A 27,373-nucleotide genomic window follows, 5' to 3' on the forward strand; every position below is an offset into this window, starting at 1 on the left:
TTTTCTTTTTATTGATAGCTAAAAAGTCAATCTACACAGAGACTCAGAGCGAAGAAACTCTTCAACGTCTTCGTTCGTTAGAGGATACATCTCGTTATCAACGTAAACCTGCAACCGAGGAAATTATTACGCAAGCTCCTGTTTTTACAATGCCGATAAAAGATCTCCGTGTTGCTGAGAATCAGGCAGCACATTTCGAGGCACGCGTTATCCCAGTTGGAGATCCTAAACTCAAGGTGGAATGGCTACGTAACGGAGTTCCTATTTCAGCCTGTAAGCATTTTTATGTTATATTAAAAAACATGTCGTCTCATATTAAGATTCTTTTAAAAATATTCTTTGTTATTTTTAATTCTTCAAAAGCAAATCGTGTAACGACCATGCATGATTTTGGATATGTCGCTTTAAATATGAAGTACGTCAATCCCGAAGATTCTGGCACTTATACGTGTCGCGCTATAAACGAACTTGGAGAAGCAGCTACTTCAGCAACATTATTTGTTCAGTGTACGTATATTATTAATTTAACGCATAACGCACATCTCAGATATAGTTACTTACAAAGGTATTTACAAACTTTTATTACGTACTTTTCACACAATCTACAAATTAATTTTAAGAACAGAATCTTGTCAGTAACACTTATTTGTTTTTATAGATTTGGTAAACTAGCTTAATATTAATTAACATGCGCTTTAATTATATATAATTAAACTAAAAATGTTTGAAATCCTATATCTATTTGCTACGTAACTATCGGTTATTTTATACTTTTTATACTTTATTGGCTTGATGTATTATTTATTGTTAAACTTATTTGCTACTATTTACAAATAAGTATTGCACATCTACTCGATTTATTGTGAGTCTACTGAAAATTTTCGTTATTTTACGGAATACATCGTTCGATACATCGAATGTGATTTCCTTTGACGATTCTCGTATAACTACGTTATGTCAAAAATTCTTCTAAAATGCAGCTAAAGCAGCTTTGCAGTTCGAATCACAACATGAGGGCGCTTTGTCAAAGCTACAAGCTCTGGAGGATACTACAAAATATCAACGTCGTGAGGAGAAGGAGATTGTGATAAAGGACAAGCCATCCTTTACGGTTCAACTGAATGGACCTATCAGTCTAGTCGAAGGACAAAGCGCACATTATGAGTGTCGTATAGAACCTTACCCCGATCCCAATATGAAAGTGGAATGGTTTCATAATGGCAAACCATTATCCACTGGTCACAGATACAGAACTACTTGTGATTTTGGATTTGCATCGTTGGACGTATTGACTGTATATGCTGAAGATTCGGGCACGTATACTTGTCAAGCCACCAATAAATTGGGATCGGCGAAGAGCTCGATTAATCTTGACGTGAAGTGTGAGTAATATAATAGGGCATCTGCATGATAACGTAACTCAGATTTATCGATTTTATTATATGTGTGCGCGTATGTGTTAATCACTTGTTTCTTAAATTTTTATCTTTAATTTTAAATTTACATACATTATGTTTTATTTCTTCTCTTCCTTGTATTGATCTAACAATAAGTCTTTTCCCTTTTTTTTTATATCGCTTTACATTATTTGAATTCAAATAAAAATCTCTTTTTAGCTCGAGCATCAATTATTCATGACACGCAACATGAGAGCGCATTGAAAAAGATACAATATCTCGAAGATGACTCAAGATACAAACGAGTGATCGAAGAAGATACAATTATCGCCGAGAAGCCCACTTTTGGACGACCATTGAAGAATATTGAACACCTTCCAGAAGGCAAAAGCGCTCATCTCGAAGCTACATTGACTCCCGTAAATGATCCGACGATGAAGGTCGAATGGTTTAGAAATGGACGTCCTATTCCTCAAGGTCATAAATTTAAAACAACTTATGATTTTGGATATGTCGCTCTCGATATTCTTTATGCTTATCCTGAAGATTCGGGTACCTATATGTGCAAAGCAAGAAACGCTGTTGGCGAAGCAATCACTACTTGCGTAATCAGCGTGGATTGTAAGTGATATTTTACTCTACATATGTATATTATTTATATTCATAAATCACATTTATCATAGTAACCGTGTACCCGTTAAATAATGTTTTCTTTTTCGTGGACCTTCGAAACAAACGAAAGAATACGAGATAAAGCGAGATGATTTTTCATTACTTTGCAAATTTGCAAGTGTGAACGAAATTTTATACAACTTGTGATTTTACAATATTTCTGATAATAAAAGTATGGACATATGTGATTTATATTAATTATTTCATTTGAACAGCAAAACAAGGTTTATATCTCGATACGTTGGATGCACAACGTTTGCAAAAAATTCGAGAACTGGAAACTGTCGAAATCAAAGAAGAAGTTGAAAAGGAGGTTATTCACCAGAAACCTGTATTCTTGACCCCGTTGAACAATCTGGATCATCTCAAAGAAGGCGAGCACGCTCATTTGGAATGTCGTGTGGAGCCAATTAATGATCCGAACTTAAAAATCGAATGGTATGCTCAATACTCAATGCACATGAATAATATATATTATAGCATCTATATAATCAAAGAAATATTTATCTAGAACTTAAATGTTTAAAAAGTAGAATAAAATTGATACGACGATAAAATTATAACTTGCTACCGAATAAATAATTCTATCAATTGAATTCTATTTAATTTTCTCTTTAGGTTTGTCAATGGGATTGCTATTAAAACTGGTCATCGCTTTCGCACAACACATGATTTTGGCTATGTGGCTCTTGATATTCTTTACACTTATCCTGAAGATTCTGGTACTTACATGTGTAAAGCAACCAACCTGGCTGGCGAAGCAGTTAACACGTGCACTATTAAAGTGAGCTGTAAGTGTCCATAATAGTACTTATCATGCTGCATTCGGAATTTGGAGTATATTCGTGTATATGTTAGTTCTGTGCTAATGTTCTACATAATTGTCAGCAAAAAGCATACAATATCCAAAGTCTAATTTCCCGTCCGTGAAGAAATTGAAAAACATTCATCGACAACGATAAAATTGATCAAAAAGGAAAAGATTTGTCGAACGAATAACGACAATACTTTTATAAAGAAGATTTTCCTTAAAATCTGTAAAGTCTTGCAAGCTCAAACAAGTTTTTGTCTTGCAGACGATATAAAAATATTGGTTATACTTAAGAAAATCATTAACCATGTCACGCATAATAAGTTTTCAAGATATAATACATCGAGTCAGACGATAACTCTATACGGATCAAGATTGATTGTAAAATCGGATTTTTTTTATTTATTTAAAAAGCAAGCATAAAGTTAATAATAGAAATGCAGTTATCGAAAGAAAACAAAACAATTATGATATTTTTTTATCATAGCACGACGGAGCATTCTTTTGGATACTCAACATCCAGATGGTCTAGAAAAGATTCGAGAATTAGAGGCCCAGGGTCATCCTGCGCGATTAGAAATCGAGGAACCGCCAGTAACATCACCAAGATTTATCACTGAGCTTAGGGTAAATAATAATAATAATAATAATAATAATAATAATAATAATAATAATAATGATAATAATGATATATCAGTAATTATTATATAAATTATTGTAACAAATATATACATATAAAGGTTAACAAATATGTGATGCAAATGGAATGAATATAAAAACTTTTTTTAGGGCACAACTGAAGTATACGAGGGGCAAACAGCTCACTTCGAGTGCCAAGTAGAACCCCTGCATGATGCAAATCTCAGAATCGAATTCTTTCACAATGGTAAACCATTACCATCTGCAGCACGTTTTCATGTGACTTTTGATTTCGGATACGTGGCTTTGGACATTGGTCATGCCGTACCCGAAGATGCAGGACAATATTCTGTACGAGCGATTAACACGTTGGGACAATGCGTATCATCCATCGAACTTAAAGTAATCCCAAGAGATAACATCATTCTGGATTCTCAACGGCCCGAGGGAATGGACAAAATCCGGGAGCTCGAAGCCCAACAGCCATGGAAAAGACCTGAGATTCCAGAGCCTCAAACTCGACAGCGGCCAGTCTTTACTCAACCATTGCAAAATATCGATAGCATTGCCGAGGGTCACACTGCGCATTTCGAATGCAGACTCATACCTGTAGGTGATCCTATGCTTAAAGTGGAATGGTTCAGAAACGAAGTGCCACTTGAGACAAGTAAGAGAATCATTAGATACATAGATTCAATAAGATGCAAAATATTATGTAATATCGCAACTTTTCTTCAAAAGTGACACAATTCAAAAAGCGTGATTTAAGGGTTTTTTTTAAGGGTGAAACGAACAAGAATGAACAAAAAAATTATGTTTCTCGAGGCGCCCAGAGTCCAAGATTTCTTGGCCTCGCCCGGCCGAATAATTCTCGGTCGTTCAACGCGTTTCGCGGGACTTAGTCTGAAACGGGGCGCGCATCTCGCACCGTCCCGCCAAAGTGCACTCGACATTCTACATATATCTACCTGCATTATATCAGGGTGACCGATGCGTTACCGGGGATTAAGAAAGATTCTCTACCCCGTCGAAAATACTCGGCAATCGGCCGTCTCCCGCTCTCGATTACTCTCCCGCCGTACCTACATACGCCGTAAATCGACGTGGCGCCTGAATAACGTTACCGCGCGGGGTCGCGTGCTTGCCGGGAGCGTTGTCGCGCGCCGTGCGACAAGATGGCCGGGCGAGAGTATATCTGAAACGGCTGGATTCTCGCCCGGCCATCTTGTCGCACGGCGCGCGACAACGCTCCCGGCAAGCACGCTATCCCGCGCGGTAACGTTATTCAGGCGCCACGTCGATTTACCGACGCGAGGATACCCGCATCGCGAATTCTGAACAATTAAGTCAATTAAGTCGCGTAATTGACAGCGGAAATAGATATCAAAAGGATGGATATGATAAAATACTTGCGTAACGTGTACATAAATATTCTTTGTGCCGAGATTTTTATTTGATTAATATTAATAATAATTTAAGAGGCCGTAAACGAGTTATTTTCGTGGATACACTAATGAATATATTTTATTTATATCAAGATATACAGATATATCATATAAATGCGGTTTAAGTTTCGACTTGACTGCAGTCTTTATCGGCCGCTAAACGTTTGATACTTAATATATGATTACATAAAAAATTTGCAATAATAAATAAGTAAAATGCGAATATAATTCATGTCAACGCAGTCTGTCAGTAATTAATAATTGATATAAAACAATGAATAAAATGAAACGCAATATATCTAATATAACTCATATCGTCAGTAATTATTAATAATTGATGTAAAACAACAAAGTAATAAAATAAAATGCAATATAATATAACTCATATCGTCTGCAATTTCTAACAAAATGATGGAAAAGTCATAAACCCGAATGACGATCTGTAATTTATCCTCATTATCTTTAACACGTCCCTTTATTCGTCCCGCGTAATTAATCAAAAAGTGAATATGAGGAGGCCGATGATTAATCTGTGATAAAGCAGGAGGCAGTTTCAAAAATCGCTTTCACACCGTCATAACGATTGTATTAGAAGTCATCACTCTAATTAATACAGTCGTTATGACGGTGTGAAAGTGATTCTTGAAACTGCCTCCTGTTTTATCACACATTAATTATCGGCCTCCTCATATTCACTTTTTGATTAATTACGCGGGACGAATAAAGGGACGTGTTAAAGATAATGAGGATAAATTACAGATCGTCATTCGGGTTTATTCGGGACTTTTCCATCAATTTGTTATAGAGATTGATGATATGAGTTATATTATATTGCGTTTCATTTTATTCATTATTTTTATATTAATTATTAATTATTGACAAACTGCGTTGACATGAACTATATTCGCGTTTTACTTATTTATTATTTCGAGTTTTTTATGTAATCATGTATTAAGTATATACTTATTAACTGTTTAGCGGCTGATGAAGACTGCAGTCAAGTCAAAACTGGTACCGCATTTATAGATATATCTGTATAGCCGCATCTTGATATAAATTAAATATATTTATTAGTATACCCACGAAATTGTTTCTTTTACGATCTCTTAAATTATTATTAATATTTGTCTTTGTAATTACGAACAATATTTAGATTTTTTGACATTTTATTTGATCAGTTAATTATAATAATTAACAATTTTTTGTCAAGTTGAAAAATAGTTTTTTCTCTTTTCTGGGAAACTTAATTTCTTTTGTTGTGTTACTTTTAAAGCAAGGGTGTGATATAATATTACGACAATGTAATTCTCACTGAAACTAATTTTTACTACAATTTCCTCAGGTTCGCGAATCACAAAAGTGCATGATTTTGGCTATGTATCTTTGGATATTGCTCATGTGCGTGATGAAGATGAAGGCGTTTATATGTGCCGCGCGTCTAATCCGTTAGGCGAAGCTGTTACTACAGCTTCGATGAAGATTAAAAGTAAATAATTTTATTTATTTAATTTAAGCTTCTCAGTACGATATTTAATTTATTTAATAAAAATTACTCCACACGTACAGCTAAGGCGAGCATACAGTTAGATACTCAACATCCGGAGGCTCAACGTAGAATCGCTCAGCTAGAAGCCAAGGAAGCCGGACGACCCGAGGAACAGGAAAAGATTTTTGATAAACCGATTTTCACGCAGTTGCTAACTGGACCAACTGAACTTTGGGAAGGACAAATGGCTAGATACGAATGCAGAGTTGTTCCTGTCGGCGATGCTAGTTTAAGATTTGAATGGTATATAAACGGTGTCGAATTAAAAATGGGTAAGATAGCTTTCTTTAGCACGATAAATTTATATATTATTAGTATTGTGGACATTTGACATTAACAAAATCATTGTGCATTGATATTTAGGTTCACGCTTTCATGTGAGTCACGACTTTGGATATGTAACGTTAGACATTCTAAAAGTTATTCCCGAAGACTCTGGAGTTTATACTTGTAAAGCGATTAACAATGCAGGAGAGGCAATATCGTCGATTTCTCTGAAAGTAAAAGCGCGTTCAGCCATTGATTCTGACAGCATACAAAGGGACGCATGGCAGAAGATTCAATTGAAGGAAGCAGAAATGAATAAAGTGCCGGAAATGTTTGTTGACACAACACCGCAACAGGCACCAGTTTTTACCAAACATCTCGAAAGTTACGATAAATTGATAGAGGGTCAACGTGTCTATTTAGAAGCTCAGGTGGAACCACGAGCTGATCCCAATTTAAGAGTGGAATGGTTCAAGAACGGTATATCTCTTCAAACTGGAACGAGACTTCGTAGTACATTTGATTTCGGTCTAGTAACGTTGTCGATCAACGGGCTAAGACCCGACGATTCCGCAATTTATACCTGTAAAGCAACTAATCTTTTGGGAGAAGCTGTGTCAACCTGTAGTTTGAAAATTGCCGATCGTCACTGGTTGTTGGGAGACACCTTGCATCCTGACGCTCTGCCGAAAATCGATGTTTTGGAACAGCCTCATATAATTTCTACCGAGCAACCGGAACCTACTTACGAAGAACCAGTTTTCATCACTCATTTAAATAACGTGGAATGCATCGAAGGCGATAATGCTCACTTCGAATGCAATGTGGAACCATCGAAAGATCCGACTATGAAAATTGAATGGTTCTTGAACAATAAACCCTTGCCGACCGGTGCGAGATTTAAAAGCACTTATGATTTTGGCTACGTCGCTCTGGACTTGACTTACGCTTACGAAGAAGATTCTGGAGTGATTACCGTTAAAGCTACAAATTCAAAAGGAAGTGCACAGACATCTGGTACTTTGAAATGCACCAGCAAGCAAAATATTTATCTTCAAACGCAACATCCACAAGGAGAAGTCGGACTTGAGAAAGTGAAAGAAGCCGAAGATGCTTATCTATCGAAATATCGGAGACCGGAAGAAGCTCCTGAACATGAATATCCTAAACCGATATGGACAGTGCCTCTCGGCCCTGAGTTTAAATTGGGAGAATCTGAACCGTTACATCTAGAGGGACAAGTCGAGCCAAAGGATGATCCTAATTTAAAAATTGATTGGTACTTTAACGGGAAACCTTTAGAACATGGTTCGCGTTTCAAAATGACTAGCGATTTTGGATTTGTCACTTTGGACTTAACGGACGTTTATGAGCGTGACTCTGGTATTTACACTTGCAAAGCTTATAATAAAGCAGGCGAAGCCTTTACTTCAACGACGGTTTATTGCTCCACAAAGGAAAATATCATTGAAAAGTCGCAGCATCCCAAAGGCAAAGAAGGTCTCGAAGCGATCCAAGATCTGGAGGAATCTTTGAAACGGCAAGAAGGAGTTCCCTTAGGAGAGGAAGAAGGTCAACCACCAATATTTACATCGCAATTTGAAAATCTGACCAATCTCTCGGAAGGAGAGATTGCTCATTTTGAAGCATCTCTCATCCCTACTGGTGACCAAACTATGGTGGTTGAATGGTTCTACAATGGCAAATCTTTAGAAGCTAGCCACCGTACGAGAACCGTTTACGCTTTCGGCATGGTTGTCCTCGAAGTTCTTGGCACTAAAATAGAAGATTCAGGTACTTATACTTGTAGAGCTACCAACAAATGGGGTAAAGCAGAAATTAGCGTGCAACTAGAATGCGTCGACAAGTCCAAGGGACAAAAACCTAAATTCACGACGCAGATTCAATCCTTGGAAGGTTTAAAAGATGGTCAATCGGCTCACTTTGAGTGTACTCTAATTCCAGTGGGTGATCCGCATATGAAAGTCGAGTGGTTCCATAATGGAAAGCCTCTACGGCATTCATCACGTTTCAAGATGGTTTCTGATTTCGGCTTCGTAGTCTTGGATATTGCTGGTGTGATGTCTCATGACAGCGGGGAATACGTTTGCAAAGCTAGCAATAAATATGGCGAGGATTATACAAAAGCTACAATCAAATGTTTTGGCAAGAGCGGAGTTTACTTAGATTCTCTGCAGCCGGACTCGCTTGCTAGAATCCGAGAGCTCGAAAGTTATACCGGAGAGCAAGCAACTACACCTACGACTCCTGTTGCTGAACCACCGAAATTTATTACGCAGATCGCCGACGTAACGAAACTAGTAGAAGGTCAGTCCGCACACTTCGAGGCCAGATTGACTCCAGTGAATGATCCCGACTTGAAAGTCGAGTGGTATTACAATGGCAAGAAACTTCCTCACGGTCATCGATATCGCACCTTCCATGATTTTGGTATCGTTATCCTAGATATACTCTACTGTTACGAAGAGAACTCTGGGATTTACGAATGCAGAGCCGTTAACAAATATGGCGAAGATTCTACAAGAGCAACGCTCAAATGCTTCTCCAAAGCTAATCTCGTTTTGGAATCGCAACTTCCGAAGGGCATGGAAGGCGGTCTAGAAAAAATTCAGAATCTCGAAGATTCGATGATACGTACGAAGGACGAAAAAATTGTGGAAGAACGTGGCAAGGCACCTATGTTCACTGTACCTTTGAGTAATATCGATGGTTTACGAGAGGGAGAAAGCGCGCATTTCGAAGCACGAGTAATTCCTACGGACGATCCAAAATTAAAGGTAAATTAAATTTCATTAAATTTCGTTAAAGTCTATACGTACCTGTATATATTATACATGTAGATACGTAGATGTATACATTATATATTGTTCTGTTTGGTAGGTCGAATGGTTTTGGAATGGTAAACCATTGCGAACGGGATCTCGCTTCCGCACTTTTTGCGATTTTGGTTTCGTCATTTTGGAAATTTCTCCTATCTACCCTGAAGACTCCGGCGAATATAGTTGTAGAGCGACAAATGACTACGGAGAGGCAGTGACAACGTGCACGATGAAGTGTACGGGTAAACGTAGTATTATTTTGGAATCTCAGTTACCTAAAGGTATGGAAAGCACGATTGATAAGATTGCCGAGCTGGAAGGTCTTGGAGCTGTTCCGGGTCAGATCAGTCCCGAGGATGATACTGGTAGACCACCAGAATTTATCACGACTCCTTCTGATTTAACTTTGGCTGAGAATTCTCTTGCTCATTTTGAATGCCGGCTACAGCCAATTAACGATTCCAGCATGAGAGTCGAATGGTTCCACAACGGCAAGCCTCTTCTCGCTGGTAGTAGAATCAAGACAATTCACGATTTTGGTTTCGTCATTTTAGAAGTTGCGAATTGCTATCAACGCGATTCCGGTTTATATACCTGTAAAGCCACCAATCGTCATGGCGAAGCTACAGTATCGTGTAAGCTTCAAGTTCGTGGACGTCAAGGTATCATCCTGGAGCCTCAATTACCGAGTAATTTTAAAACCGGTACAGAAAGTATTCAGAAATTGGAAGAGTCTCTATACAAGAAAGATGAGATCTTGGCGGAGGAAGAAACGCCGAATCCACCGAGATTCATTGTCGAACTTAAAGATATTGAAGTCGAAGAAGCTGGATCGAGTCATTTCGATTGCAGAGTCGAGCCTGTGGGTGATCCTACTATGCGTATCGATTGGTTCCACAACGGACGGCCTTTCGCGACAGGCTCTCGAGTTCATCAAATTAATGATTTTGGCTTTATATCATTGGATATGTCGTACACATATGCTCGAGATAGCGGTGAATATATTTGCAGAGCTACCAACAAGTGGGGTACTGCTACTACCAAGGCCACCATTACTTGCAAATGTAAGTTGTATATGCAATATGTAGGTATATTAATATATTTCGAGCTTAAAATTATATAAATATATAACAGACACTTTTACATATTTGCTAATATAATCTAAAACAAAATAATTTTCCATTTCTCTCTCTTTCTCTCATAGCTAAGAAAACAATAGATTTTGATTCTCAATTACCAATGGGAATGAGCGGTGAGAAGTTAAAAGAATTGGAACGAGGACCGGTCTCTCAAGCTCCTGTGGAAGAAGCAGCGCGACAACCGCCTCATTTCATCACACAAATCCAATCGACAACTGTCGATGAGGGTGAACCAGTTAGATTCGAATGCCGTGTAGAGCCCAAAGAAGATCCGAATTTACGAATCGAATGGTACAGAAATGATAAATTGATACCTGCAGGGCACAGATATAGAACAGTTTACGATATGGGATTCGTATCGATGGACATCTTATATGTTTATCCCGAGGATTCTGGTGAATATGTTTGCAAAGCCATCAACGATCTTGGAGAAGATACCACTCGAGCTGCTGTATCTTGCAAGAGTATGTTGTAAAATCTTTTACCAACTTTTAATTTTCAAACCAAATTAACTGTATCGAAGCGGATTCATCAAATAAATGTTTCTTTTTCACAGAATTACCGAGCATCATTCTGCAAAATCAAGTACCAAAAGGTATGAAAAAATCCGAGGCCTTGATGCAGATGGAAGCGACAATTAAAAAGTATACTTCGGAAATTCATTTAACTGAAGACGATCTATATGACGCTGATAAGAAACAGCCGCCTCGTTTTGTCACGCAGATTCAAGATCACACCGATCTTGTTGAAATGAATAGTACCAAGTTCGAATGCCAATTGGCACCCGTGGGTGATCCAAATATGAAGGTGGAATGGTTCTTCAACGGGAAACCATTACCTCATAAGAATCGCTTTACGCCTATTTACGATTTTGGCTATGTAGCGATGAACTTTGGTTGGGTTTATCCAGAAGACAGTGGCGAATATCTATGCAGAGCTACGAATCTTTATGGAATGGACGAGACCAAGGCTATAATTAAAACTGCGGGAAAACCAGGAATTATCTACGAGTCTCAACTTCCAAAAGGCATGAAAAGCATAGAGAAGATCAGAGAAATGGAAGCAGCATGGCAAATGTAAAATATTATTTTATGCTTCATATTTGTGTACAAAAAAAAAATTAATTTCTTCAAATGATAAAACTAATAAGATGAATAGCATTTATTTCTATTTTATGTACTTATATCTTGAGATATTGTTTGCAAGAAAAAAGATTTTCCAAAAAAGAAAGGTCATTTTCCAATTGATAGATTTTTTCTTTCTCTTCGTCCAACATTGTAAAAATGACATATGCAGGTGGTCATGATGTAATGTTATTTAAAGAATTATTCGCACTTTGTTAGCGTGCCAGAAGAGGAAGATGAAAAGGAGAAAGTACGCTCAGCACCTATCTTCGTGAGTAAACCAGAACCGGTAACCGTCGAAGAAGGCGACTGGTCTAGATTCTGTTGTCGAGTCACTGGACATCCAAGGCCTCGAGTTATGTGGATAATAAATGGACATACAGTAGTTAATGTAAGTTTCGAAATATTAGCACTTGTAATACATATAATTATATATTAAATATGCCAATATACTTTTCGCGAAATTATATTTATAATGTGATTATATTAAATTTTCCTTTTCCTCGCAGGGATCTCGCTATAAACTAACATACGACGGCATGTATCATTTGGATATACCAAAGACCAGACAATACGATCATGGTAAGGTGGAAGTGATTGCAAGGAGCTCCGTTGGCGAAGCACGTACGGAAACGAGTTTAACGGTCAAGCAACGAAGCGACGATTATCGTGGTGTATTGAAAAATTCACCAAGACGTAAGTTTTCACTCCGACTCCGAACCATACATATATACGGCTGTGTGAATTCTTCGTATCTCACAATGAAATAAATTATACTTTTATAAAGCAATGAGATTGTATATATTATGTAGAACAGATATGAATATATAAAAAGTGTAAAATTAATTAATTAATAACATTCTTGAAAAGTACTACGAAGGATTCATAGCATACATCACGCAGTCAATGTAAAAATTTGAACGGATTACAAGAATACACACATACACATACATATATATATATATATATATATATATATATATATATTTATATATATATATAACATGTGAAAATGAAAAAAGTAGTTGTAAACCTCCAATAACGATTCGCGAGAAGCGAGCGTAGATTGGATAGAATCGAGCAACCGGAACACAGTACATATAATATATACGTATATCGATACGACACGTGCATTCTATTCGAATACAGAGAACACTCCAAATCATTCGAACATAAATAATCCCTTCTTTCCTGCTCTCCACATTTTGCACTCCAAAACCACGAAAATCATATCAAATCCGACAGCTTCTTTTGCTTCTCCTTCTTCTTCGTCATGGTTGGAAATATCGATGGAAATATTAGAGCGTCTTATATCAAAGGTATCGTATCTCTCGCATCAATATTCAGGTATGAGAAATAATGTATAATCGTCGGAAGAGCGTTAATATTGTTTTATATTTTATTAATTATGTTTTTTTTCTTATAAATATATAATCATATATTGTTGCGCTCGAGGGCACGGGCTTATTGCTCATTATTTTAAGTTATTTAATCTCAATTTATTTCACAATTTATCTCACATTTAGACTTATTCCTTAATCTATATTTAAGATATTTATTTAATATTTGTTTATATTCATTATAAGCATTATAAGAATTATGCTGCTTTCTTACTGTTAAAGTAATTTACATCAGGTATTATTTGTAGAAAGTGCAAATATCGAGCAGATTTCCGTATCTCTCAATATTGCGCAATCAATATGATTTGCTCCTAATCCCTATCATGTGTTTAATTTATAGCTTTTCTTGTATTTTTGTTTTTCTGTTTTTCCTTTTCTCTTTCTTTTCGATAGATATGCTCGTTCTCCATATCATCCCTCCTTTGATGCCTCGCACGGAAAGTAGCGAGCGATTGTATGTTAAAACTAATTCGTTGAAAAAAGTATTCGATGAATTATGCAGAATTACTTATAATAAAAAATTAGTTATAATCAGATGAAGGAATTTCACAGTTTAGCAGATTTGTTCTTTTTATATAAAAAAACCTTCTTATAACACGAAGGAAAGCACGTTCATAAAAAAACAAATGGTTTAGTCTAACAGTATTTTTGATAATATAACAAAGCATAATTTTAAATATATGTTAATTATTCGAATTTTCCATATCCAGCTCGATTTCTATTATCTGTTGTTATCTATAGGTGTCGTCGATATGTGTTGTATCGTCGTTCACGTACTGTGTCTTAGGTATTATGATTTCCGGTTAGATACTCTTGTTTCTTGATTAAGGGATGCGCAACGATGCTTCAATGAGGTATCTGAATCTGATCTTGTAATAAATTATAACGCAAATGATTCGTTACATTTTCAAGCAAAAATGTATACGAATGTTAATACTTGCAAAAATGCCTCACTGAAGGACGCAGCTGTATTCGATATTGAGATTAAACGATATGTTTAAACACGTTTTTTCTTTACGAAAAATACGAGATATATCAGGGCACACCATTATCATGTATTGTTTCTTTAGCCTGGTACGATTATGGACTAACACAATACCAGACCGAGCGGCAAGACACAGAATTGGAACGTGTATTCGACGAACGCCACCAAAGTGTTTCCCAAGGAATTGAGATTGCCACAGAGCATCTTGGCCCGAAAGTTATTAAAGAGCCTGAGACTGAGTGGCAAAAATCTGTCAAGAGCAAGAAAAATGAAGATTATTACAACAAGTTGATGAATCTCGAAGAGGAACAAGTGCTCAAAGAGACCCGATTAAGGGAAACCTCGCATCAATTTGCTATTCCCGGTGACAAGATCGTTGCACATTCCTTAGCAAAGGGAATGGCCCAAAAGTATGAAGAAAATTTGTAAGTATATATAACGAATATTTGATAATATTACTAAAGCATATAAATATTTTACTAAACTTTTAAAAATTTGGTGATAATTAAATAATTGCTAATTACTAATTTCTCGTTACTCGTTAGAGAGGAACCACCTCAACAAGAATCGGTACAACCACCTCCAAAATATGTGAAAAAACCATTTGTTACCGAAGTGGATATAGATACAGAACGTGTTAAAGCCACAGGAAAATATCCTCCGGAACCGTCTGAATCCACAGTTCATGGTCGCGAAGTTCATGTTGCTAAACAAAAACAGACGCAAAAGGAAGTCAAGGGCGACGTAGAAATAACGAGAAAAATTACAGCAACAGAGACTACAGAAGTAGAACATAAAGCGAAGACGCAAGAACGCATGGTGGAAGGTCAAGTTAAACCTGCCAAACCGCCCATTTTCACAAAGAAAATTCAACCCTGTAGAGCATTTGAGCAAGAACAGGCCAAATTTGAGGTTGAATTCGATGGCGATCCACTACCGACTATCAAATGGTACCGTGAAGATTTTCCTATACAAAACTCAGCCGATCTTCAAATTTATACCTTCAGTACCAAATCGGTGTTAATTATCAGACAAGTGTTTATGGAAGACTCTGGTGTCTTTTCCGTCATCGCTGAGAATAGAGGAGGAAAAGCTAAATGTAGTGCCAATTTAGTTGTAGAAGAACGCAGAAGGCAGCCTGGACGAGGTGGCGCGGTACCACCCAGTTTCTTATCCACGATTCAATCTGCTTCTGTTGCTACCGGACAACTTGCCAGATTCGATGCCAAAATTACCGGCACTAAACCTCTGGATGTTTATTGGCTCAAGGTAAAATAAGTGTACACACACAAACACATGCGCGCGCGCGCGCGTAAGCTATAAAATTGCCGGTTCGATTGAATAATTATTTTATACACATAGTAAGAAATTTAAATTGATTAAGTATCGGTCCACAATAAGGATTTTAAGCCCTAAGCAGTAAGAAATAGATCGTAGTCGAATATGAAGAGAATAATTGATTGTAATTGGTCAATATCTTACGGCGTAAGGCTTAAAGTCCTTGTGGACCGACACTAACATTTGTTTTTGAATGTCTTTTTTTATTATAGAACGGTAAAAAGATAACAGCGGATATCCGTTATAAAGCTTTGGAAGAAGACAATATTTATACACTTCTGATTCTGGAGACAGTACCAGAGGACATTGGGAAATATGAATGTGTTGCGATTAACAGTGCCGGAGAAGCGCGTTGCGAAGCGGAATGTACTATTCGCGGACCTCAATCTCCAACAAAGATCGCAAAACCTACAACGCCAACAGCAGAAAAAGCACCAACTGTTCTAGAACCATTAAGAGATCAAACCATTAAAGAAGGAACTTCTGTTGCTTTTGCCTGCAGAATCACAGGGAAACCTATTCCTACTATACAATGGAAAAAAGCTGATAAGGTATAATATACGATATAGCTATAATAATAATTTTGATATTAATTTCACTCGCGAATGCTTATCGCGTTTTTTGCATAATAGGTAATCAAACCGTCCAAGTACTTTCAAATGCAAAAAGAAGGCGATTTCTGTACTCTGAGGATTTCTGAAGCCTTTCCCGAAGATGAAGGTGTTTATAAATGTATCGCTAAAAACCCCGCTGGTGAAATAATGACGTCTGCCAATCTTAGAGTTCTTGGTAAGACAAAAAGAAAAATAAATTCGGATTCAATCTTTTTAAATTGCTTTTTATTAACGTACTATATAAAATTAACAATTTTTCTTCACTTTCAATTAGCGCCCGACACAGCTGATATTCTGCCAAAATTGACACCTTTGAAGGATCAGATAGTGATAGAAGGACAACCAGCTCAATTTAAGACTCAAGTGAGTCCGGCAAAGCCTAAGCCAACGATTCAGTGGTATCGAGAGGGTGCCTTGATTCCACAATCGCCAGACTTTCAGGTAGATATCTCGCTACTGTTCTCTCGTAAAACATCGAAAGAGATTTTACGTTTCGACTTAGGACCATGATACTCAGGAAGACATGGCGTATCATTTTCAGATGATTCATGAAGGCAACAATGCGGTGCTACTAATAGCAACTACCTACGAGGAGGATACTGGCACCTTTACTTGCCGCGCTACAACCTCAGCCGGTACTGTAGAAACATCCGCCAAACTCATCGTCAAAAGTAAGAACTGAATCAAAGATATAGAATCAATTGCTAACACGACACATGCGCGATTGTTCTTATATTATACATCTCCAAGAATTGCCGGAGACGAACGTGTATTCGAGACAGAAGCATGACAAATTGATTAACATTAACAAGTTAATAATATTAGTGAATTAATATAAGTCTATTTTAATCTTGGAAAAGTTTATATTCTAACTCTTTTACTCTGTTATCTGTACATCTTGTACATTGATTAAATTTCAATTATTATTCAATTGCAACTCTTTATCTTTTGATATTCTGCATAAGCGATAATATCTCACAGGAATTATAAATTATTATACACAGTTTTTGGGATTTCGGAACAATTAGTTGCTTTACAATGGCACATGATACAACAGAATGAATATAAAATAAATGTTGATGTAGAGTGAAACTTAAAAACTCGTTGAACTTAAGAATTTTTCCAATATACAATTGATCGTTGCTAATGTATATACTAATTTTCGTCTAACGTATTCATTGCGACTAACTTCTTGACATCGTCTCAAGTACAATTGTCTTCGCGCAGCGCGATTTGCCGTAAATATCCGTAGAAATACTCGTATTTTTTCTTTTGTGCTTTATTGTTGCCTTCTTGAAAGAACGTAACCGACTTATCTTGCTATATTTTTCAACTTCCATCTCAAACAGATCCTCTCTAATTAAAAATCGTACGCGTCCGGGGAGTTTGTACTAACTCATCATATTTTGAGAATAGCTGAGCGAGTGAAACGAGGAGTAATTAATAACAATAGGTTATTGAGAGGCTGCATTACAAAACTACAAACTTCGCGCGAAAAAAATATTTTAAGACATATATATCATTTAAGTATGCGAAAGTCGCGAAGGTGCTGTTAAAATTGAGATGCTGTAACAACAAAATTAAAATAAAACTCAAAACTTTCGTTGTAATGTAATAGGTCGGAACAAGCGCGAGCATTTTTTTAAATTAGCGTAGGCGAATGATAAAGCGAAATGTCTGTACCGTTAATATTTTGAGTTTTGAATTGCATCTCATAACAAAAATGTGATGTTCGCAGCCTTTTCACAAAGAATTAATATTATGAACTTTGTAAATAGGTAATAGAATCAAAAATGAAACTTTGCGCGATATTACAGTCAATATGGATAAAAGAAGAAAGAAAAATATTGATGTGCGTCTGCGTTGAATACGTAACTCGTTTACTCGTTCACTGTATAGTCTTGATATTTATTATAAAAAGTATATCGTAAAAAAAAAATATATATATATATATTTATTTATTTATATACATATATTACACAATTTTCTCAATATATATGTACGCCTATACTTTACAATTATAAATATATATATATATATATATATATATATATATATTCATTTATTAAGAATTTACAAATGATACACATATACGCACATAAAAATATCATCTAACATCCTACTAATCAATTATTTATTATTGTACAATGGAAATCGCAATAAAACCGAATGTTCTAAATACGTCCAAGTCTCGTTTGTTGCCGTTTGTTGCCGTTTTGATAACCATCGTTTCAATTATAGATATGTCGTTAATCTTTATCGTACAAACAATTTTTATGATCCCCTATAGGAGAATCTTTGAAGCGATGATTCTAATCCAACATGTTAAATTTATATAATTATTCATGAAATACATTTTTACAAATTTCGCGCTATGCGTAAATCATCTATGTAAATTATTACATTCAATTGCTTTTGTAATAAAGGAGCATGATAAAGGAAAAAATACCTATTGTTGGAGGAAGGAAGGCTTTTGTAACGAAGAATGTTCTTTCGTTCGGACTCTGACAAATAGATGTGCGAGAGAAAAAATACATAACACGGCGTATTTAACATTTAAAGAGACAGATAGTTATAGGAACAGTAATATATTAAGTAATATATCAAAGGAAATATCATAATAGGAACAAAAATATTTAATTTTTCTCATTTTTCCTTGATCAAATATTGTCGATCAATTATCGAAACACATAATTGAGGTTTGATTGACACACACACACACACACACACACACTCAAGAATTTATATATATAATATATTTACATCAGCCTTTTCTGTCGTGCAAAACATGTTCCAAGCGAAAATCAGTCTTGCAGTGTCGTGTGCACACTGAGCTAGGCCCTTTTCTTAGGCTATTTTTAAGCGCGTGATGTGTGTATTACATTACGCATAGCGGCTATAATTGGCCGCTGGTTCAGAATTCTGCAGATTCGTCGACCACGATGGTTTAGGTCATTCGCGTACTTATGAAAGCTATTTAAAAAGCTATTTAAAAATATTATATAATCTATTATTATTCAACTTTATATTTTAAATGTTTTTAGTTTTTACTATTACTTAATCAAATAAAAAATGTGTAAGTTTGTATACATTTCAAAATGCATCATGTGCATGCACATATACTTGCAGGATCTTTAAACTAATTATTTGAGCGTATTATATATATCATTAAAATTTTATTCTTGGTCACAAACTTACATCACATATATGTATATATATATATATATATATACATATATACACACATATATGATGTAAGTTTGTAACCAAGAACAAAATTTTAATGATATATATAATATATATATATATATATATATATATATATATTATGATATATATATATATATAAAATTTTTAAATTTGACATAAATAATTTTGAATATTCGTCCCTTGTAACTAGCGCTAAATCTTATTAGATATCTGTTCAGATATCGAGATAAATAGAAATTTCATATATCAAATCGAAAAAATATATCTCAAAAAACTTCAATTTCCAATTTAACTATCTTGAAATTATTTTGGAAATGAAGAGAAATTCCTTAAAACACACGCGGTCTATTTTTCGTTCTGAACATGATTAAAAAAAAAAGAATATATATATGTATACCTATATACACATACATAATTTTTTTTATAAATTGTAAACGACCTTGAAGATGGAACAATAATACTTCCCAAGAGAACAAATGAACACGCTGATTCATCAAGGAGATATTCTTTTCTGTGGTCCATATTTATCCCACCTTTGATTCCAAATCACCATCGCTTGATGCTTCGTCAGCACAGTAATTTCGGAGGAAGCTGGCCGAGGTAGTTGACTATTTTGGTTTCGTCTCGAGCCAGCTGCTAGTGATTCAGTCGTGCCAGGAATAATACGAAGAAGAGCGTGTCAGCGTACTCCACAAAATGAGTTAAAATTATTTTTAGTAAATCAGCAACTTGGACTTCAAGATATATTGCAAGATAGGCTACGTTGCAATTGTCTAATGCAATAGACCATTTATAATGTATAAACATTATCACAATCATTTTTATTGTTAATGTAATCAAAATATTTTATGAAAAAATGTGAGTCAGTAATAGACTAAATTCTTCAAGTACTTTTTATAATTTTGTTTCACTCTACTCAATGAGTCAACATAAATATTAAGCTTGAGCGAAAAAAAATCGTTTGTTATTTATTTGAAGATTAGACAAATAACAATCTATTGTTTCTTTGTATTCTTTCGATTTATCCGTAATTAGAACAAAAAATAAAATATTACAATTAAAAATACAGTCCATCGATTGACAGTATGACATTATTACTTACATTAATTTATTTGTAAAAGATATTTATATAAAAGTTACTTTTTTTTTAATTAATATTAATTTATATGACAATAAAAAAAGTCGATGTACAATATACTATATAAACACACGTGTGTATATGTATATATATATTTAGTCATAAAACTTATAGATCAAGATAGAGAAGTAAAAGCGAATACGTATCTGCGTTTGTCTCTGTCTTTATTTTTAATTCTGTATATAATCATATTGATCATTATCTTACATAATTTATGTAATAAACTATGTTATCGTGCAGAAAATAGTAGATCTCTATCCTTGTATTCACTCACTCATCTACATTTGTATTTATTTCCATATATAATTTCAATATTCAACTGTGAATAGATAAGTTTTAACGTTCCGATGAAGCGTGACAGCTTTTTCAATAATCTCTGTTACATCATTATGTCAATAATTAAATAATAACTGCACTTTACACATACATTTTGACTAAACGACTAAGAAAAAAATCAATGCATGAGCACGAAAGCACTTTATATATTTGGGAAACACAATTAAAATAAAGATTATGTAAAAATTAATATTTTTGAGTGTATTGAGATATTTACTTAAAACAGATATATGTATATACATTGTTGAACAATTCACTCTTCATACGTTATACACGAATATTTTAAATAAATCACTTTACGACGGCAAAATGGATCATGTGTCCAGTTTGAATATAACGGCATAGCAATCACATAAAAGAAAAAAACTTCTATTGAAATAATGAACGTTAGAAATAAACGTTAAAACTTGTCAACCGAGAAGGTCTCTTTTTCTTCAAATCTTATTTTTTATTCACTTCACTGACTAATGCAATAACTGCAACATCATTATCGTAAGAATAAGCGCGACAGCGATTTTGTCGGGTTTTCTTTCATTCCTTCGTCTTCGACTTTCAACTGATTACTATTACGACTAGATGTAGCATGAAGTAGGGACGTGTCTTATACGTCAAAGATCCCCACCGAGTTACTCTGCGGGAGACTACTTGAGGGAAGCTCACAAGCAACGCAAACCGAAGCTCTACAAGCAAACGCCTCGGTTCGCGCGATTATATTTAATAAATTTTGTTATTATTCATCATCCGAGATCTTTCTTTAATATGTCCTTGAAACATGTAATATATAATATATATTAGAGAAAATTATGTCGCGATATTATTATATTATTGGAATAGCAATGTAATTTTTTCTTGCATTTTTTCGCAAAAGAAACTCCCACGCAGTCGAGACGCAGATGACAAGCTCTTTAGACATTCAGACTATTTAAAAATAACATAACATAAACGATGTAGATTCACACGTTTTACGAAACAACTGTAATGTTTGACTGACTTGTTAATAAACTTTATTTTCTAATTATTCGTTAAGCGACGTATATACAAATTTATATATATGTACATAAATATATAAGTATGTGTATGTGTGTTACATTTTAATATTCTTTGTTAACAAAATTTGGTTAAAAATTTCATGCATTTCCATAATTGTCTGTGAGTAATTAATTGCTACAATTGTCACAAAATTATGAACGTTTTTATTATTATTGTAATATCATGAAAAGATAGATGTTCGTTAAATATAATCTTTCACAAATTACATATTGCATATTAAATATTAATAACTCAAATAATCCACTCTTTCAAGGTTGGTTATTTGGCAAAATGCCTTCATCTTTACCATGAGAAGTTAATTCGGTTAAAATTCATTCCTTGTTAATCGGTGATTACAAAATAAATTTACATACAATTGTAAAACATTTATTTAATAAATTTTATAATGTTATGATTGATAAATTGTTGTGAGTTTATAAATACATAAATTGTTCTTTAATTTAATTTAATAGCATGTATCGTATAATGTGAATGTACAAAATTTTCTTCTAATTCAATGTATATTAGTGTAAAACAAATAGTCGAAAACGTTAAAATCTACTTAAAATAATTTTCCATAACAATTTTCCACTTGCAGAGAGAAAAGAAGCCTATTACGCGGTTCCCGCGGAAACAGGTGCCAGTGAAGTAGATACGAAACTTGATCAAGATTTGAAGGAAGATATAATACTGAGATCTTTAGCTTTCAACGAAAATGGTTTACCGCATGAAGTACAACTTCAATCCGGCGATGAATCGCTGCCTTGGCGAAAAGGATACGTTCAGCCTCGACTTCAAACTTGCGATTCACTTCCATGGCGGAAACTACGAACAAAATCAAGAGATTCTTCATTGGAAAAACTTCGAGCTTTCGAAAGTCAAATAAAACCATGGACTGAAGAAGTAATTTTGAAGAAAACTCCTAAGATTATTAGAGATGTAATGACAGAAAAGTTAGAAGAAGTTGAGTTAAAGCCGACGAAAATTGAAAAAAAAGATATACGTAGACCTAGTATAGAAATTCAGTTGAAATCAGTGCCTAAAGAGAAAACAAAGATCATAACAAAAGAATATGATAGCGATGATACTACTCTGTTAAAAACGTCGCGTCGTTTAGATGAAACCATATCGAAAGAAGAGAAGCACGAGAAACCAAGATCAGAGAAGCAAATTATTTTAAAGAAAATGAAACCAAAGACAAAAATAACTTCCGAATTAGATATAGAAAAAATAAATTTTCTCGAACAGGAGGATACTTCTTTGCTTACAATTTCAAAGGACGAAGAAATGAAAAAGTCAAGAAAAGAGACGCCTTTCGCAGAAAAGGTAGAACGACCTAAGCCTTGGACGGAGGAAAAAATTGCTTTGAAAAAAGCAAAACCAGAAAGAAAAGAGATATCTAAGGAAACTCTCGAAACCGTTTCATTGAAACCTTCGCAAATAGTAAAGAAAGATCTCGTGAAATCAACTTTAGATAAAGCAGATCTAAAACCAATTTTAAAAGAAGAAGTTAAAGTAATTTCAATAGAAGAAGTTACACAGCTCGACGTTACTACAGATAAAAAAAAAAGAAAAGCAAGCAAAGACGCAGATAAAACAGTCATAGATAAAGCAGATGAAGCAAAACCATGGATAGAAGAAAAAGTTATTTTGAGAAAATCTAAACCTATTCAAAAAGAAATTGAAAAAGAGATGTTGGAAACAGTAGAATTAAAATCATCTAAGTTCATTAAACCAGTACCTCAAAAACCAAATGTGGAAAAAATAGATTTAAAACCTGTCACGAAAGAAAAGGCAAATATTAAAGAAATCGTTAAAAGTGCTGAATATGTTGAACAGGAAGATACTACATTACTTCAAGCTTCAACTGAAATATACGATGATATTAAGTTAAAACCGAGTACAAGTGAAAAGCTAATACGAGGAAAAAAACATGACGTTGATGTGATTACAACATACGAAGACGAAGATACTACTTGGCTTAAAATTATGTCAGAGCGTGATACGAACATTTATAAAAAGAAGCAAGAAAAAATACCACAAGAAAAGCCAAAGTCAAAGACATGGATGGAAGAAAAAATAATATTAAAAAGAACAAAACCGGAACTAAAAGAAGTACAAAAAGAAACTCTTGAGGAAATATCATTAAAGCCAACATCAAGGATGGATAAAGTAACATTGAAGAAAGAATTAAAAGAAGTAGATTTAAAACATGTTAAAATAAAAAGTACAGACTTCATTGATGACAAAACGCAAGAAAATGTACCATATCACGAAGAAGAAGATAAAATTATTATCGAAATAACCAAAGACGAGTTTACTAGCAAAGTGAGCAATAAAAATAAGTTTGCTGAAAGAATACCATACGCCGAAGAAGAAAATACTACGATTCTCAGTATCGATAAAACTGATGATATAATCGAGAAGTCTAAAAAAGAAGAAATACCAGTCTTATGGGATAGAGGTAAAAAGGCAAAAGAAAAAAGAGAAGTTGAAGAAATAAAATCATTTCAAGTAATGAAACCTAAAACTAAACCGGAAGAGGATAATCTTATGGAAATTTCAGAAGTTCCGTGGCGCCGTAAACCAAAATCTTTAGTTCAAAAGACGACTTCAGAAATTGAAGCTGATAAAGCAAAATCTGATATGAACGAAGTATCCGAAGTAGCATGGCGAAAACCTGAAAAAACTAAAATAATAAAACCTGTTAAAGAAGAACCTCAGCTTGAAGATTTCACATCTGTTGTGTTAAAACCGGCAAAATGGCACGATAAACCACAAGAGCAAACACCGATAGAAAAAATTGTACTTAAACCAGCAAAACAATTACCCAAAGAGAAAGAAGAATCAGAAAACATCATACTTAAACCAATAACAACACAGACATTAAAATCAGAAGCTACATCTGAAAAAATCGACAAAATTATTTACGAAGACGTATCTACCGAAAAAATGGACATACCATGGAGACGTGAAAAGAAATCAACACAAATTGAACAGAAACTAGAATTAAAAACAAGTGAAGAGCAGCTTCATGAAACACAACCTAAAGTAGTTACATTTAAATCTGTAAAAAAGCTTCCAAAAGAAGAAGAATCAAAGGAGGAAATTACTTTGAAACCAGTGAAGAAGGAAAAAGTTGAAGAGAAACCGGAGGAGATCCAATTGAAACCAGTGAGAAAGATACAGAAACCTGAAGAGCCGAAACCCGAGCAGGTTGTATTAAAACCTACTAGAAAGCTGCCAAAAGAAGAAGAATCAAAGAAGGAAATTACTTTGAAACCAGTAAAGAAGGAAAAAGTTGAAGAGAAATCGGAGGAGGTCCAATTGAAACCAGTGAAAAAGATGCAGAAACCTGAAGAGCCGCAATCCGAACAGGTTGTATTAAAACCCGTTAAAAAACTTCTTAAGGAAGAAAAGTCAAAGGATGAAATCACTTTGAAGCCAGTGGAAAAGGAAAAAATTGAAGAAAAACCGGAGGAGGTCCAATTGAAACCAGTGAGAAAGATACAGAAACCTGAAGAGCCGCAACCCGAGCAGGTTGTATTAAAACCCGTTAGAAAGCTTCCTAAGGAAGAAGAGTCAAAGGAAGAAATCACTTTGAAACCAGTGGAAAAGGAAAAAGTTGAAGAGAAACCGGAAGAAATCCAATTGAAACCAGTGAGAAAGATGCAGAAACCTGAAGAGCCGCAATCCGAACAGGTTGTATTAAAACCCGTTAGAAAACTTCCTAAGGAAGAAGAGTCAAAGGAAGAAATTACTTTGAAACCAGTGGAAAAGAAAAAAGTTGAAGAGAAACCGGAGGAGGTCCAATTGAAACCAATGAGTAAGATGCAGAAACCTGAAGAGCCGCAACCCGAGCAGGTTATATTAAAACCCGTTAGAAAGTTTCCTAAGGAAGAAAAGTCAAAGGAAGAAATTACTTTGAAACCAGTGGAAAAGGAAAAAGTTGAAGAGAAACCGGAGAAGGTCCAATTGAAACCAGTGAGAAAGATACAGAAATCTGAAGAGCCAAAACCTGAGGAGGTCGTATTAAAACCTGTTAGAAAGCTTCCTAAGGAAGAACAATCAAAGAAAGAAATCACTTTAACACCAGTAGAAAAGGAAGAAGTAAAATTACAACCAGTATCTAAAATAGTAACAAAAACAATAGACAATAAACTTATTGAGAAGAAATCAATAGAGGCAACAGAAACTCCGTGGCGGCGTAAACGAACAAAAAAAGTTGTTGATTTTAAAGAGGAAGTTACAATAGTGCCTATTGATCAAGAAGAATCTGTTACAGACATTTGCGAGGAAAAAGAGACGATGATAATTACAACTGAAGATACTCAGGATCTGATTGAAAGAAAAATGGAACCTATACATAAAGAAGATAAGATAACTGACGAAGTAATTACAACAAGTGAAGTTTCATGGAGGAAGAAAAAGCAAGTACGTTCAAAGATAGAAGAAGAGAAAGAAACTGTTATTTTAAAACCCACTGAAAAATTGAAAGAATTAGAGCCAAAAACCATACAACCCAAAGAACATATATTAACTCTTGTAGAAGATAAGAAAAAATTACCTAAAGAAGTTGAAATAAAACTAGTAGATAAAGAAAAATTAACGAAGAAAGATAAAGTTATCGAAACAAAACCAGTTAAGTTTACAGAGCAAATTACAGAAATTTCGGAAGAAAAAGATAAAGTCATTGTTGAATCAGTCACAACAAAATCTAAGGTAAAAGAAAAAATGCCTGAAGAAATCACTTCTAGTATTACTGAAAAAGAAGTAGAGGATGTCAAATTACAAATTAAGGAAGACATCACGCAAATAGAAGATCGTAAAAGAAAACGCAGACAACGTACTCAGGTCGACATATCGATTACAGATAAAGACAAAACTATTGCTCCAAGGTTTATTCAAAAATTACAACCTGTTATTGCTGAGTTGAAAAAACCTGCCAAATTTACATGTACTGTCATAGGAAATCCGTTCCCTGAAATTTCTTGGTATAAAAATGAACAAGAACTCCATGCGAGCGAAAATTATACTATGACTATATTTGAGACAACAGTAACCTTAGAAATCACAACAATTAAAGAAGAAGATGCTGGAATGTATTCTTGTAGAGCATCCAATCCGGCTGGCGTGGCAACATCCACTGTCAATCTTGTGATATTTGGTAATAATGTTATCTATATATGAATTATTTAATTTTTATGTTAATTGAGATTTATTTAAACATTTACTCAATCGTTTTATATTTTTTATTTGTTCTATTGATCTTATAAATTTGTGTAGAATCATAAAATATAAGAATATTACGACATAACGCTTATAATTTTGTTATAAAATTAGTAAATACTAGACCACATTCTTTATTACAAATACTTAAATAAATGTCTTTAATATTTATATGTGTAGTAATTTATGTATTTATATATTAATAACTTAATAT

The 27,373-nt window shown here is 34.5% G+C and overlaps 1 protein-coding gene across 1 annotated transcript in view; it reads left to right on the forward strand.

The window, feature by feature from the left end:
- Positions 1-27,373, forward strand: part of LOC105459810 (titin) — a 44,386-nt gene that overhangs the window by 10,954 nt on the left and 6,059 nt on the right. The window contains exons 18-40 of the mRNA XM_011706106.1: positions 19-273; positions 364-507; positions 981-1,382; positions 1,617-2,018; positions 2,285-2,507; positions 2,688-2,860; positions 3,368-3,507; positions 3,670-4,186; positions 6,307-6,450; positions 6,531-6,782; positions 6,874-9,575; positions 9,679-10,681; positions 10,822-11,220; positions 11,313-11,832; positions 12,100-12,271; positions 12,390-12,576; positions 14,351-14,690; positions 14,811-15,534; positions 15,816-16,154; positions 16,236-16,392; positions 16,492-16,658; positions 16,759-16,888; positions 22,529-27,097. Coding sequence (XP_011704408.1) covers positions 19-273; positions 364-507; positions 981-1,382; positions 1,617-2,018; positions 2,285-2,507; positions 2,688-2,860; positions 3,368-3,507; positions 3,670-4,186; positions 6,307-6,450; positions 6,531-6,782; positions 6,874-9,575; positions 9,679-10,681; positions 10,822-11,220; positions 11,313-11,832; positions 12,100-12,271; positions 12,390-12,576; positions 14,351-14,690; positions 14,811-15,534; positions 15,816-16,154; positions 16,236-16,392; positions 16,492-16,658; positions 16,759-16,888; positions 22,529-27,097 — 14,061 coding nt within the window. The remainder of the gene's footprint in view (positions 1-18; positions 274-363; positions 508-980; positions 1,383-1,616; positions 2,019-2,284; positions 2,508-2,687; positions 2,861-3,367; positions 3,508-3,669; positions 4,187-6,306; positions 6,451-6,530; positions 6,783-6,873; positions 9,576-9,678; positions 10,682-10,821; positions 11,221-11,312; positions 11,833-12,099; positions 12,272-12,389; positions 12,577-14,350; positions 14,691-14,810; positions 15,535-15,815; positions 16,155-16,235; positions 16,393-16,491; positions 16,659-16,758; positions 16,889-22,528; positions 27,098-27,373) is intronic.

Source organism: Wasmannia auropunctata, unplaced genomic scaffold (genome assembly GCF_000956235.1).
Source record: "Wasmannia auropunctata unplaced genomic scaffold, wasmannia.A_1.0 LD333614.1, whole genome shotgun sequence".
NCBI classification, from domain to species: Eukaryota; Metazoa; Arthropoda; class Insecta; order Hymenoptera; family Formicidae; genus Wasmannia; species Wasmannia auropunctata.